Below are 15,450 nucleotides of genomic sequence, written 5' to 3' on the forward strand. Positions count from 1 at the left end.
GTCACGTCCTAGTCCTATCAGCTGCGGAGTTCCGCAAGGATCAGTTGCCGGCCCCCTTCTTTTTCTCCTCTACACAGGTCCACTCACCAGAATCATCAATTGTCATCATGGAGTCAACTACGCTATGTATGCTGACGACACTCAAATATACATAACTATGTCACCTGGCGATAGGATTGCTGCTGTTAATTCACTGAGAGAATGTCTCAACGACATCAAAGCCTGGTCCACTGCCAACAGACTCCGTCTGAACGAAGACAAGTCTGAACTCATCCATTTCTCATCACAGTTTAGGAGCACAGTTCCTCTACCAGATCTAACTACTCGGGATGGGATTATTAAGGTCTCTGACTGTGTTAGAGACCTTGGCTTTACTTTGGACAAACACTTAACTCTTAAACACCATATCACAAACATTTGTAAGTCTGCATCATGGGGTATTTTCAAAATAGGGAAGATCAGGCGTCTGCTTGATCAATCATCAGCTGAGCGGCTCGTCCATGCCTTCGTCTCCTCCTATCTGGACTACTGCAACTCCCTCCTTGCCGGCCTCCCTCTTTCTCACATATCCCCTCTCCAACGTATCCAAAATTCAGCCGCTAGATTAGTCTCCCTTAGTAGGAGACATGACCATATATCTCCTGTTCTCCGCTCACTACATTGGCTTCCAGTCTATTCCCGTATTACTTTCAAAATCCTACTTCTGACGTACAAAATCACACGTAATCTTGCACCCATATATCTTCAAAACCTAGTCTCTCTCCGCTCCTCCTCTTCTGCCAGACCCCTCCGTTCATCTTCCTCTCTCCAATTACTTCATGGCCCACGTACAAAAACCCGTTATGGTGACCGAGCCTTCTCTTCCATTGCTCCCACTCTTTGGAATAAACTCCCTCTGTATATTCAGAATGCCTCATCTGTCGAATCATTTAAAATTCTTCTTAAAACTCACCTGTTTAATCAGTTGTAATTTTTTTTTCTCCTGGAGGCGCACACAGTTATCAATTATTGTACCATTGTATCACATGTATTTTTCTTTTCTTTTCTTTTCTTTCTTTCTTCTTCTTCTTTTGTTACTGTTAATGCTGATTTTGTTAATGTTATTGTGTTTTCTAATCTATTTGTATGAGTAGCAAAGTGCGCTTAGAAACGTCAGTATGAAGCGCCATATAAATGCAATTATTATTATTATTATTATTATTATTAACAAATGCATATTAAGATACCCTTGCTTCTGATGCTGATGTCTTGAGGGCAAGAAAGAAACCGTCGTCTATGGTGACTTCCTTAAGCTCCAGAGTCTTAAGGTTTGGCATGGTGCAAATACTCTTGGCATATGCCTCTGATGCAGCAGCAGAAATGTCAAGTCCTCTAGAATGTTTGATTGATTCCAGCTGTGCGGTACAGAAAGAGGGTGAGAAATAACATAAAATAATAAGGGAGGACTATCCTGTCAGTGTGAATATAATACCTCCATGTTTTCATCCCTATTCCTCCATCCGACACAAACAAATACCAACAACACATAAACAAAGAGTACATATTATCGAATAAGGATCCCGACCGAATGGCATGGAGGCTTGTAACAATTTTCATTCTGAAGACATAATGTAACATTGTGGTCACATAACTGTAAGTTGGAACAAAGCAACAATCTACACCAAAAGTAAAAATCCATGAATTCAGATTTTTAATGTTTGGTGGGTAACAGGTGCTCTTTTTTTTTACACAAACCTTGGCAGCACCAAGAGGTAGATCATGAAATGTGGACTTATGGTTTTGAGCTATGGAGCGAAAGGGGGGGGGGATTTGAAACACAGATGAAAAAAAAAACACATTTCTTCAGGAAGTAGATAAAATGGCATCGCCTCAGTAAAGTGGTCCATTGAAATTAACACATTTGAAATCTTCAATCAGTTTTTGTTTTTACTTCAATTGTAATAAACAAACCACTACCATCTATACCTGTAAGAGTGACGCCTGTAAGAAGTGGATGGGGGGGGGGGTAGTGATGTAAAACGGGGATGAAAACACCCATTACATCAGGAGGTAGGTAAAATGACATTGCCTCAATAAAGTCTTCCATTTGATTTGACACACGAAATCTTCACTTAGTTTCTTTTTCTTTAAATTCAATTCGAGTGAAGAGACCGCAAACCATCCACATTATATTGTACGAGTATGTATCATCTAAGGAGTTATATAAGAAAGGCGGTTATTTGTGTTTCGTGGGATGTATGAAACTATGACATTATAGACTAATCCACCTTCATGAGGCCTAACCACCATCACCATTGCTTTGTAGAATTGATGTGACATTTAGAGGGGTAATAATGTCGCAGTGGCACATATGGAAGTGATTGATTTATTGTGCTATTCATGACTTTTACGGGATAATTCTAGTGAGGCTCATTCAGTATACGATCGAACGAATCGATTTCCATATGAGTTCACCAAATAATCTTTGTTTTGTTATAACAGATTGAATTTTAGCATGGTATGACTTTTTTTCATGAAAGTCTTTGTTTGTCTGTTCAACGACTTATTATTTTTTGTTTTTGTTTTATGAATACTGAAAACAAATATCTGCTCTTTAGTTCAGTCTCAGTTATTTTCCTGTGTGTGGGGGGGGGGAGGTGGGAGGATTAATGCATTGTAAAGATACCCTTGTTCTTGATGCTAATTCGGCGAGAGTGAGGTAGAAATCGTCTGTGATCCCGACATCATTTATCTCTAGAGTCCGAAGGTTTGGCATGGTGCAGATGATTTCTGCTAAGGCTCTTGATCCAACAATCGAAATTGTAGCTAATTCCATTGATAGCTCCTATGTAGCATCACAGGAGGAGGTATAAGTATACGTTGACAGAATTAATATTCAAATTCATGTAAATGCACTGTATGTCTTTAATCCCTACTCATTCACATTTCATCCCCCTCAAAAAATAAAAGCTTCATAATGTAGACATAAAAGTGGGAAAAGAAAATCATGAATTATCACTAAGGCCACTGGAACACTTTGACATAGATTATATAGCTTAAAGAACAATGTTACGTTAAATTTCTTCCTTAACTGTACGTATAATGATTTTATAACACAATACCATAATCTGATGTCACATATTACACTCTAAATCAAAATGAGTTCAATGATTTCTGTGACATATTTCTCCACTCTCCTGAAAGCCAAAGTGAAGTAATATTAGAGAAACACAGAGAAAGAAGAAACAAACTTGAAATACCAATCTTTGTCTCACTCGTAAAAGAGGAGGATAAGCCTGATGCTGATGGTGTCCGATATATGCCCTTTCAAGACTTAGAAGGTGTGACACTGCGCAGATGAATTGGACTAAGGCCTGCCATGTCGCAGCCGAGATGTCAGATCCTTCATGTTGACACAGTGATAATAACTGTGAAAAAAACAATGTTACACACTAAGGACATTTAATTTGCCATATCAATTGGCATAATTTTGCTCTTTCCTAGCTCTATTCTAGTCAATATCATCTATTTCACTACAATCGAGATGAAATGAAACGGCACTTTGGCTAATTATGCAGTTAGTGCTATTTCTAAAGTACCAGTAAGTGTAATAACATGTCCTAGTATGAACATGATGCACCTTTAATGCCCACGCTACGCATATACAACAATGGAACTGTAATGCCCCAGTCACACAGTGCTTTACGATGGATTACGTCCGCCGCGGATAGATACGAATGAGTGGACGCAGGGGGACGCAGCGTGGACGCAGGCATCCGCAGGGACGTATGTAGACGTAACTGCCCGTAACTCATCCGTAAAGAAACGCAAAATGACGTCGTCGAACCTGCGAAATTTTGAAATGTTCAAAATTTCGCAGAGGGACGCCACGGACGCAAACTTACGCAAGTAACCGTAACCAAACGTAACTATCCGTAATTGAACGTAACTACCCGTGGCTTGGACGCAGACAATCCGCAAAATAATTTACCTCCCGTCCGTTTGCGTTCGCTTACGTCCACCGTAAGTATCCGAAATTAACCGCAAGTTAAGGTATCACAACAGTTTCGGCCGCTTACGGATATTTACGGACAGCTACGGATGTTGCGGACAATTACGTCCTTCGACGTTTTCCGTTTTCCACTCGCATGGGAACACAGAGACTCGTGGGAAGGCACACTACTCCTGTTGCCAAGCTGCAGCGCCTTTACCTGAAGGAATGCTACAACACAGTCGGAGCGGTGGAGAGGCAGAACTGCATGGTCAAATTATGAAATTTCTCCCACAATTAATGGTCATTTTAAGTGGCACCCATATACTATGTATACTCATGACATCGGTTGACTCTTGGTGCTGAACCTTTTTTCTTGTACTCTTCGAATGTATATTTTTCGAAAAAAAAAAGCAATATTTTGGGTAGGGGATGGGGTGACAGCATTTTATTAACTTTTCTGGCCGGGGAAGGTGTGGGACAGGGGCAATTATATAAAATGAGAACGAATTTAGTATTTCCCAATGGTCTTACCCATGCACTTTACGCTCCATTGAATGTGTATTACATTTTTTTTTAATACTGCTACTACTACTACTACTACTACTAATGATAATAAATGACATTCATATTGCGCAGCTACTATAATAATATACTATACTGCGCATTACAAAATGACATGCATACAAGAAATTTAAACAGAAAATACATTACTTCAAGAGATGACTTAATATTGTACTTGGGTGTGGGAGAGGTGTTTGAAGGTTTTGATGTCTTTTTTTCTGTAAATTTTATAAGCATTGCTTTATTATAGATATCTCCTTAACATAACCCAGTAAGTCATGAATATCGCTGAACAACGACAGCGTAACCACAGTTTGTCTATTCCACGACTGCAAGTAATATTTTCTTACTCTAATGTTTAACTTTTCGATCTATATTGTATTTCATTTGTGGTATAGCGATGTTAAATGTGACCCTGCACCACAAAACACGCAAAAAGTCGCCACACATAAAAATTTTAGTTGGGAGCATGTTCTGAAAGAGCAGACTTTAAGCTTTAAAATGATGTATTACTCAAATCAAATGGACTCTCCTAACCTATCTAAATATTGGAAAGAATGCACACACTCAGAAAAAGTGTAAACTGAGAAAAGAGGCTCTGAAGTAGAGTGTCTATTCAAGCGCTTAATCTTTATCAAGCCGTGCTGGTTGTGCGATGAATGGGACAAAAAACAGGATGGAAGCCACCGGAGTAACAACAATGAGGGGATTATCAGATTAAACTGAAATTGATAATAACAATAATAATATTATTATTATTACTATTTTTATTACTACTAATAATGATAATAATAATGATAATAATAATAATAAAAATAATAGTAATAACAATGATAATGATAATAATAATAATAATAATAATAATAATAATAATAATAATAATGATAATAATAATAATAATAATAATAATGATAAAGCCTTATTTACCCAGGGTAGCCAAGTCAAGATTGGCTCGGTTGACCCATTTCACCTATTTTCAGTCCTCACACAAAATCAGTGTGTGCGACTTTTTGTTCGTTTTGCGATGCACGGTCACATACATTCTTTACATTTATGACGTTTATTCATATTTGAGTTGCACAAACAAAATTCAAACTTCAAGTTCAAAATTTCATGTATCTTTTATTATTGTAAAGTAAATTAAAGGATTACGATTTTTTTTCACAACTTGTACGTAACTCAATTTCAGTTTTCCCCAGTGTACAATGTAAGACAGTCCAAAATGTGATAACCTTGCTGTCATAATATACTGACTTAGCAGGGATCGTAAGAGAAAACCAAATTGTCCATAGTTATTCATAGCAATCTGTAACTATCCGTAATTATCCGAAAATGCGCAACTCTCCGCAAGTGTTCAGAACGCTATTATGTGCCAATTCGTAAGAATATCCGCAAGTGGACGCAAGTATTCGCATCTGGTCGTATCTGTCCGTATCGCCCGCATTTTTTGCCCGCACGTTTTGTACAAATTTCTGGTGACGGCAAAGGATCCGCGAGGGTCCGTGGAAAAAATGACTTTTTTTGGACGTAACGCCCGACGCAGAGCATTATGTGACTGGGGCTTAAGTCCTACAATATCCGTTTAAAATGAAATTCATAATGAAAATGAAAATCATAAAAAACGATAAAAAATCAAATACTCTCTATCCTTCATTCTATGGTCGTGTAGCAACAAACGTGTACTCACAGATCTATAAGGGCAGCTGGTTTTTATACGTTACATTATTGGCAAGAAAACTATTATTTTCAGTGTTATGAGTGAAAAAAGGGGGTTTACATGTCGTGTTTTGTTCGTATGCATTATGTAATTAGTCCTACAGTGCATATAAATTCACCACATATATTTTCATTAAGTGCCCCCATCCCGATTTATGTTTGTAATGTTTATTTCTTTATCACTCCATGTATTTGTTGTGACAAAAAAAAGCTTAGGAAGACAAAGTAGATACATTTTGAAAGCTTCTACAATCTTGCCACCCAGAGACTTTCTTTGAAATCATTCATGTCACACCCTTTTACATGGATACATACATATCTACCCACTTCTCTATATATTCCTTGTTATGGTGCGTCATTACATAGCCCGGATATTTTAGACATCATAAAAGGAAAAAAGAAACACGTATCAATCCAATTTTGACGAATATACTTTATAGCATGGAGAGATCTATTCTTTAAAAAAATGAATAAATACATGTCTGCGTATGAAAGTAGAAACATGGCCTAACCTCTATACCAAATACAAATCTGCCCCAACCCTCTCCCCCACCCCACCCCCCCCCCAAAAAAAAAATATGTGATATTATTCAGCTTGTGTGCCGACCCATAGAATACCGCTCTATGTTTATACATAAATTGTTGATAATTTCAAAGAGGACATTATCCACAGGGAATAATTCAATAGTGAAAGCCAGTAGTCACGAATTATGTGATCGTCACCAATATGAACTTGACGTGAAAACATGAACATTCTTTATTATTACTGTTTTATTTAATATTGATAACAGTTTCATTTTTATTTCTTGGGGCAGTTAATGGTAAGTGGCTTTATCATGTTTTTTTTTTCTTGTTTTAATCGAGAAAAAAAAAAGTAAACGTGTATTAAAGATTTCCTGTAAAGTAAATAATACCAAGCAAATACACACACACACACACACACACACATGACACACACACACACAAAAAATGATATACCGGTAGTCTCAATGTTGATTTTGTAAGGGAGACAGAGATATTGTCTGCTATGATGACATTCTTCAGCTCGAAAGCCCAAAGGTTTGGCATGGTGGAGATACTCTGAACGTAGGCCTGTAATGCAGCAGCAGAGATGGAAGGTCCTCCACAGTGTCTGATTGATTCCAGCTGTTGTAGAATTGAAGGTAGTATTATACAAGTTTTGATGATGATTACGATTTCATACGCTCATAGAAGCTGAGATACCCCTATTATATTTATATACATATACATACGACATATAAATGTATGTATATGTATAGTAAAACACACACACACACACTTACACACACATCTAATGAACATTTATTAACACAACCCTTACCGGCATCGAGAGGTAGATCATGAAAAGAAGACTTATGGATTGTAACTGTGGAGTGAAGAGGGGGATGATGTAAAACACAGATAAAAACACCCATCACTTCAATAAGTAGATACGATGACATTGCCTCAATAAGGTTTTCCACTTAATTTTACATATAAAATCTTCACTATTTTTTCTATCCTATTAAAGAAACCACTGCCATTCACATTTGTAATATTAGTATATGAAACTTCTAAGGAGTGACACCTAAAGTTATATAGAATTATGGAGTTATGCCAGCATCTCCTTTTCAATTTTCAGTAGACCTTAATATTGGAATCATTGTTGTGTGTACTTGGGAAACCCCACCCATTTATTCTTTCAAAAAAAAAAATGGTTTCTGATCGAATAATTACAATCCTTCTGTAAAAAGAAAACTGTGTAATTCCATTCATTTTCGATTCTACTCAAAACGGTCAACATGAACCTCTCCTCTATGGCCCACTATACGATATTACACTGGAATATAACAAATGCAAATAAAGATACCCTTGCTTCTGATGCTGATGTCTTGAGGGCAAGAAAGAAACCGTCGTTTATTTTGACTTCCTCTAGCTCCAGAGTCTTAAGGTTTGGCATGGTGCAAATACTCTTGGCATATGCCTCTGATGCAGCAGCAGAAATGTCAAGTCCTCTAGAATGTTCGATTGATTCCAGCTGTGCGGTACAGAAAGACGGTGAGAAATAACATAACATAATAAGGGAGGACTATCCTGTCAGTGTGAATATAATACCTCCATGTTTTCATCCCTTTACCTCCCTCCGACATAAACAAATACGAACAACACATAAACAAAGAGTACATATTATCGAATAAGGATCCCGACCGATTGGCATGGAGGCTTGTAACAATTTTCATTCTGAAGACATAATGTAACATTGTGGTCACATAACTGTAAGTTTGAACAAAGCAACAATCTACACCACAAGTAAACATCCATGAATTCAGATTCTTAATGTTTGGTGAGTAACAGGTGCTTTTTTTTTTACACAAACCTTGGGTATGAAATGTGGACTTATGGATTTGAGCTGTGGAGCGGAGGGGGGGGGGGGGGTGATTTGAAACACAGATAAAAAAAAACCTCTCCAGGCAGAAAATACAATGGCATCGCCTCAATAAACGTCCTTCAACGTGTCAGATTGATTCGAGCTATTGTAGAAATGAAGGTCATATCATACAGGTATTGATAATGATTACGATTTCATATGCTCATAGAAGCTGAGATAGCCCTATTATATTTATATACATATACATATCAAGTATAGATATGTTTATACATATATTTTTTTTCTCTTAACACAACCCTTGCCTGCACCGAGAGGTAGATCATGAAATGAAGACTTATAGATTGTAGCAGTGGCGTGAAGAGGAGGGGGATGATGTAAAACACAGATGAAAACACCCATCACTTCAATAAGTAGATACGATGACATTGCCTCAATAAAGTTTTCCATTTAATTTTACACATAAAATCTTCACTATTTTTTTCTATCCTATTAAAGAAACCACTACCATCCACATTTGTAATATTAGTACATGCATCTTCTAAGGAGTGACACCTAAAGTTATATAGGATTATGTGGTTATGTCAGCATCTCCTATTCAATTTTCAGTAGACCTTAATATCGGAATCATTGTTTTGTGTACTTGGGAAATCCCACCCATCTATTTCTTCATTTTATTAAAAAGAAAAAAAAAATCGGTTTCCGATCGAATGATTACAATCCTTCTGTATTAAAGAAAACTTTGTAATTCCATTCATTTTCGATTCTAATCAAAACGGTCAACGTGAATCTCTCCTCTATGGCCCACTGTACGATATTACACTGGAATATAACAAATGCAAATAAAGATACCCTTGCTTCTGATGCTGATGTCTGGAGGGCCAGAAAGAAACCGTCGGCTATGTTGACTTTCTGTAGCTGCAGAGTCTTAAGGTTTGGCATGGTGCAAATACTCTTGGCATATGCCTCTGATGCAGCAGCAGAAATGTCAAGTCCTCCAGAGTGTCTGATTAATTCCAGCTGTGAAGTACAGAAAGAGGGTGAGAAATAACATAAAATACTAACGGTTAACGGAAGGCTATCCTGTCAGTGCGAATATAATACCTCCATGTTTTTATTCCTTTTCCTCCCTCCGACACACACAAAATACGAACAACACCCAAACAAAGAGTTCATATTACAGAATAAGGATCCCGACCAATTGGCGTGGAGGCTTGAAACAATTTTCATTCTGAAGACATAATGTAACATTGTGGTCACATAACTGTAAGTTTGAACGAAGCAACAAGCAAAAAATCCATGAATTCAGATTCTTAATGTTTGGTGGGTAATAGGTGCTCTTTTTTTACACAAACCTTGGCGGCAGCAAGAGGTAGATCATGAAATGTGGACTTATGGATTTGAGCTGTCGAGCGAAAGGGGGGATTTGAAACACAGATAAAAAAAAAAAAAAAAAAAACATCTCTTCAGGAAGTAGATAAAATGGCATCGCCTCAGTAAAGTGGTCCATTGAATTTCACACATTTGAAATCTTCAATCAGTTTTTGTTTTTACTTCAATTGTAATAAACAAACCACTACCATCTATACCTGTAAAGCAACGTTTACACTTTGGCGAGTTGGAGTCGCGAGTCGTGCGCGAGCTGTGCGAGCTCCAACTCGCGTTAACTCGCACAAACTCGCGCGAAATGTAATTTTTTATCTGGAATTTGCATGAGTGATATAAGACTCAACGCCGAGTTCACTACGCTCGCTGTACGAGTGAACCGAGCTCGAAACGAGACATACCGAGCTTAGTATGAGTTGCAATGACCTTTATACGACTTAAAGCGAGTTTTAAACGAGTTGTCAAGATTTTATTACGAGTATTAAGAGTTTTACACGATTGAGGGGCGGGAAATGCACATTTTTGGCGCTCAAAGATGGATGCCAGAAGCATTTTCGCTCTGCTTGAAGAAGAAGAGACCCTGATCTTCTGCACGATTGGTGCGACCCTGTTGTCAAGGAGGCGCCGCAGAAAAAGAGATGCTCAAGAGAGGACCAAAATGCTTCAAAGAAGGTTTTGGACAAGACCCTGGTTGTTGAGGAGGACAAAGTACGGACACTTTGAGACGCTGATGGCGGAGTTAAATGAAGACCTGGACGGTCTTGCGGGGGGAGATGACAAGGCGAAAGAAGACCTTCGTAGATCTCTGACCTCATCTGCTCGATGGAGGAGCTACAACATAATAAAAGGATACCAGTCACTTCAATACTCATAAAGGTACATCGTTTATATTTCACCATGTTACAAAATACTAGTAAGTTATTGAGCAGTTAACCAGGAATTATACGGTATCACGAAATTATCTCGAGAGTACTAAAACCAAAAAAAAAAAAATCAGTTAACCAAAATGTTCTGCACACGTAATAAAACATATTTTGAGATCTTGAGATGAATGATAGTAATGTAACACTTTACTGTTCCTTTTCTTTAATACAGAACAATGTTCATTATCATAATGTTTAATCACCTATTAATGTATCCCAGAAAAACCCCAAGAACTGAATAATTTTAGTAATAATTTTGTGCGTTATTTTGATTCATGTTAGTGTAGATGGGACAATGCCTGATCAAAATTTTTGTTCACTGCAACACTTAGTGTTCAAAGCTTGTTTTAATATCAAGTGTTAAAATGTACTTGCGAACCTTTATTCCTTAACATCTGCCATATTAATTCAAACATGATTATGTAGGTGAATATATACAAAACTACAATATCAGCGAAATTGAGAACAGTTTGAAATTCACATGTTAAAAGTAAGTAACTCCTTTATAACATCGAGATTAGATATTTTCAATTACTCGGATACAACTGGTTGACGAAAATGTAAATTTAAAGAAATGCCTATCATGAAAGGATGCATATAATCTTACTTTGACGGAGTTAACTCAAACAAATAAGGTTTCTGTATGGTCGAGATGAAATGTCCAAATCGCAATTTACGTGTTTAATCTCTTCTTTTGATGTTAGAGGTAATACATGTATTGAACATTGTGTTCAGTTAAAAAAATGAACTGCATGTCAAAGTGCTTTCAGAATATATGTTTGGATATAAAAGTTACATTAAACATAACTATGCTTCACAGTAAGCATTCTGTCCTTCCAGAGTGAAAACCTAAAACTTCACCTCATGGACAACTGTACTGGAATTATTATTCTAGCAGATGATAATTACAATAAAAACAATCTGGGCTGCATGTCCTTACATGTTTTCAGAATATATGTTGGGATGTAAAAGTTAACCTTTGAAAAAATTATGCTTCACAGGAATCATTTAGTGATTCAAAAGGTGAAAACCTAAAACTTCACCCCACTGTTCGGGAATTATTATAGTAGCAGATAATAATAAAAACAAATTATATACATCTTGGTAGTGAATGTGTGTCGTTCGTTATTTTCATATTCTTGGTTGTTTTAATCAATCTGAACATAATTAGACAGGCCATGCAGCTCATTTTAAGAATATCTTCAAAAATCGATCAACCACAATGTTGCAGTGGCCTTAATGTACGTGTTGAGTATCCTTTTCACCGGTTTTATATCATGGCGTTATCATGATAAACACACGAACGGAGTTTTACCCTCTAACAATATGGTGGATTAGTCATTTTTGTTATTCGTGCATGTACTTGTACTAAAAAATCAATGTTCATAAAATACATGTATTACTCGATCCGTACTGTCTTTTCTTTACAACAATTCACATTCACCTTTTCCAGCAGTTCTCTGTCCTTGGCTTCTTCAGAGGCCACCTTGGGGGTTTTACACCTCCCTTTTATTTTGCCCTTGCCCTTGCCAACAATTGATAAGTTGGTGTAAGAGGAACTAGCTTCATGCTCTGCTGGGGGTCATTCTCACTGCTGTCATCATGCTCATCAGTCTCAGTATCCTGGTCGGGGGAAGAGTATTTAATTCGTCTTCTCTTGGTTGGGATGCTACTTGTCCTTTAACTGTTTAGAGGTCTGCACAAAATGAATAAATCACTCGATCAACATCTTCTAGAAGAAAGACACACGATGGCGATTTCTATATTTTGTTTAAATGTAGCTTATTACAGATCTTAATAAAATCAAATGCATATTTACCCTTCCCAATGTTCTCCCTTTCATCCTCACAATATGTCCCTCCAGGACGCGGAATGTTTTGAGAATCCACTGATCTCTCTCACTGTAAGGTGTGTCTCTGGTCCCCTTTCCAGACTTTGGGTTCGTCAGACGGCTGTACTGTGTCCTCATAGACTTGAGGAAATTGTTGAGCTGTTCAACTGAAAAAAAAAAAAATCGAACACTGGGAATTTAGATCACATAAATTAATGGAAAGAAACAAACACCTTTATTAAATTCTTGTTTCTCATACAGTGAAGTATATAGCTAGCTAACGGGATAAACGAAATGTGGGGGTCAAAATTTTCAGGACTAGATATTATGCATGTCATGTTGTCAGTTGTTTACAGGATTTTCGATAATTATGGCAATCATAATCATAGTAGTAATCATGGTAATGAATTCAACAGAATGTATTTAGCGAAACTCCGTTTTGCTGCCAGAGGCCCCCTCCCCCCCCCCTTAATAATAGATATTAATATTCATCTTCACTTACCGGAGCACACCGGATCATACTCCTTGGCCTTCTCTTCGATTAGCCTTGTCTTCTTTGCAGTATCCCTGTATGACTTTAGTCGCCTGTTATACAGATAATCGTGATCTTTGTACCACTCTGCTAATTCTACTTCTTGCTCTTCAGTGAATGTGTATGCAGTGAGGTGTTTTTCGTCTCTTCGTGGTGGACTTCTTAGGGTCGGACTTCTTTGTTCTTTTTTTTTTTTCGTCTTCCCTGGGGTGCCAGACGGAGAACCTTGCGAGTCGAGAAAAACGGGTTCATTTTCCTCCCCAACCACTTCGACAGGCGAGTCCTGATGCTCAGTAGTTTGAGCTTGGACCTGGTCTAGTTTGGTGTCCTGTTCTTTTAGTTGTCTCTGCTCGTCGTTGATCTCCTCTTCCGTCTCCATTCTCTCTTCCTGCGCTTCTTCTACTTCTACCCTTGTTTGAATGACATTATTCTTTCGGTGTTTAACTACCTGAATGGCCATAACTCTTGGATCTCTTGGGTCGGGGCATATTCCTCTCCTATTTTTGCTAGTTGTAATAATACAGTGACAATGGCCGTTTTAAAAGTACGTGTACATGCGTGGGTCGATTGAAATGTGCTCTCATTTTAAAATATATATGGAAAAATATAGAACACTGGATATTTATTATTCAGCTGGCATGTCAATGTGCACTTGCAACGCAATCTGACTGAACTCATACGAAACTCGCTGTAACTCGGGGTGCTCGATCTGAACTCGCGCTAAGGCTCGCGGGCACCTCTCCTTCACTCGTAATACGATCGCAGTGCTCGTATCTCGCTCTAGTAAACTCGGAATGCGCTCGCGTATACTCAAATATGACGAGTTATTACGAGTTATTACGAGTTTATCTCGAGCTTCTTTCGAGTTATTGCGAGTACCGCGAGTATATAACGAGTCTAGCTGAGTTCAGCACGAGTTACAGCGAGTTAGCAAAAATTTTGAACATGTTCAAAAATTTTGGGACTGCTCACGACTTCAAGGAGAGTTGTCCCGAGCTTGAACGAGCTCCGCCGAGCCATGCCGAGTTGTCGCGAGTTATCCCGAGTTACATGGTGAGCTTCACGCGAGTTATCGCGAGTGCCTCATTTTGGCAACTCGCCATAACTCGCCATAGCTCGCCATGTCAACTCGCCAAAGTGTAAACGCTGCTTAAGAGTGACGCCTGTAAGAAGTGGATGGGGGGGGGGGTAGTGATGTAAAACGGAGATGAAAACACCCATTACATCAGGAGGTAGGTAAAATGACATTGCCTCAATAAAGTCTTCCATTTGATTTGACACACGAAATCTTCACTTAGTTTCTTTTTCTTTAAATTCAATTCGAGTGTAGAGACCGCAAACCATCCACATTATATTGTACGAGTATGTATCATCTAAGGAGTTATATAAGAAAGGCGGTTATTTGTGTTTCGTGGGATGTATGAAACTATGACATTATAGACTAATCCACCTTCATGAGGAATAACCACCATCACCATTGCTTTGTAGAATTGATGTGACATTTAGAGGGGTAATAATGTCGCAATGGGACATATGCAAGTGGTTGATTTATTGTGCTATGACTTTTACGGGATAATTCTAGTGAGGCTAATTCAGTATACGATCGAACGAATCGATTTTCATATGAGTTCACCAATAATCTTTGTTTTGTTATAACAGATTGAATTTCAGCATGGTATGACTTTTTTTCATGAAAGTCTTTGTTTGTCTGTTCAACGACTTATTATTTTTTGTTTTTGTTTTATGAATACTGAAAACAAATATCTGCTCTTTAGTTCAGTCTGTTATTTTCCTGTGTGTGTGTGTGGGGGGGGGGGGAGGTGGGAGGATAAATGCATTGTAAGATACCCTTGTTCTTGATGCTAATTCGGCGAGAGTGAGGTAGAAATCGTCTGTGATCCCGACATCATTTATCTCTAGAGTCCGAAGGCTTGGCATGGTGCAGATGATTTCTGCTAAGGCTCTTGATCCAACAATCGAAATTGTAGCTAATTCCATTGATAGCTCCTATGTAGCATCACAGGAGGAGGTAAAAGTATACGTTGACAGAATTAATATTCAAATTCATGTAAATGCACTGTATGTCCTTAATCCCTACTCATTGACATTTCATCCCCCTCAAAAAATAAAAGCTTCATAATG

General features: G+C 37.9%; 1 protein-coding gene across 1 annotated transcript in view; it reads right to left on the reverse strand.

The window, feature by feature from the left end:
• The window catches only part of LOC140236092 (uncharacterized), a 69,761-nt gene that overhangs the window by 5,033 nt on the left and 49,278 nt on the right, over positions 1–15,450 (reverse strand). The window contains exons 10-15 of the mRNA XM_072316063.1: positions 15,157–15,260; positions 9,489–9,656; positions 8,121–8,288; positions 7,330–7,396; positions 2,666–2,769; positions 1,227–1,394 (exon numbers count right to left, since the gene is read on the reverse strand). Coding sequence (XP_072172164.1) covers positions 1,227–1,394; positions 2,666–2,769; positions 7,330–7,396; positions 8,121–8,288; positions 9,489–9,656; positions 15,157–15,260 — 779 coding nt within the window. The remainder of the gene's footprint in view (positions 1–1,226; positions 1,395–2,665; positions 2,770–7,329; positions 7,397–8,120; positions 8,289–9,488; positions 9,657–15,156; positions 15,261–15,450) is intronic.

This window comes from Diadema setosum, chromosome 12 (assembly GCF_964275005.1).
Source record: "Diadema setosum chromosome 12, eeDiaSeto1, whole genome shotgun sequence".
Classification (NCBI taxonomy): domain Eukaryota; kingdom Metazoa; phylum Echinodermata; class Echinoidea; order Diadematoida; family Diadematidae; genus Diadema; species Diadema setosum.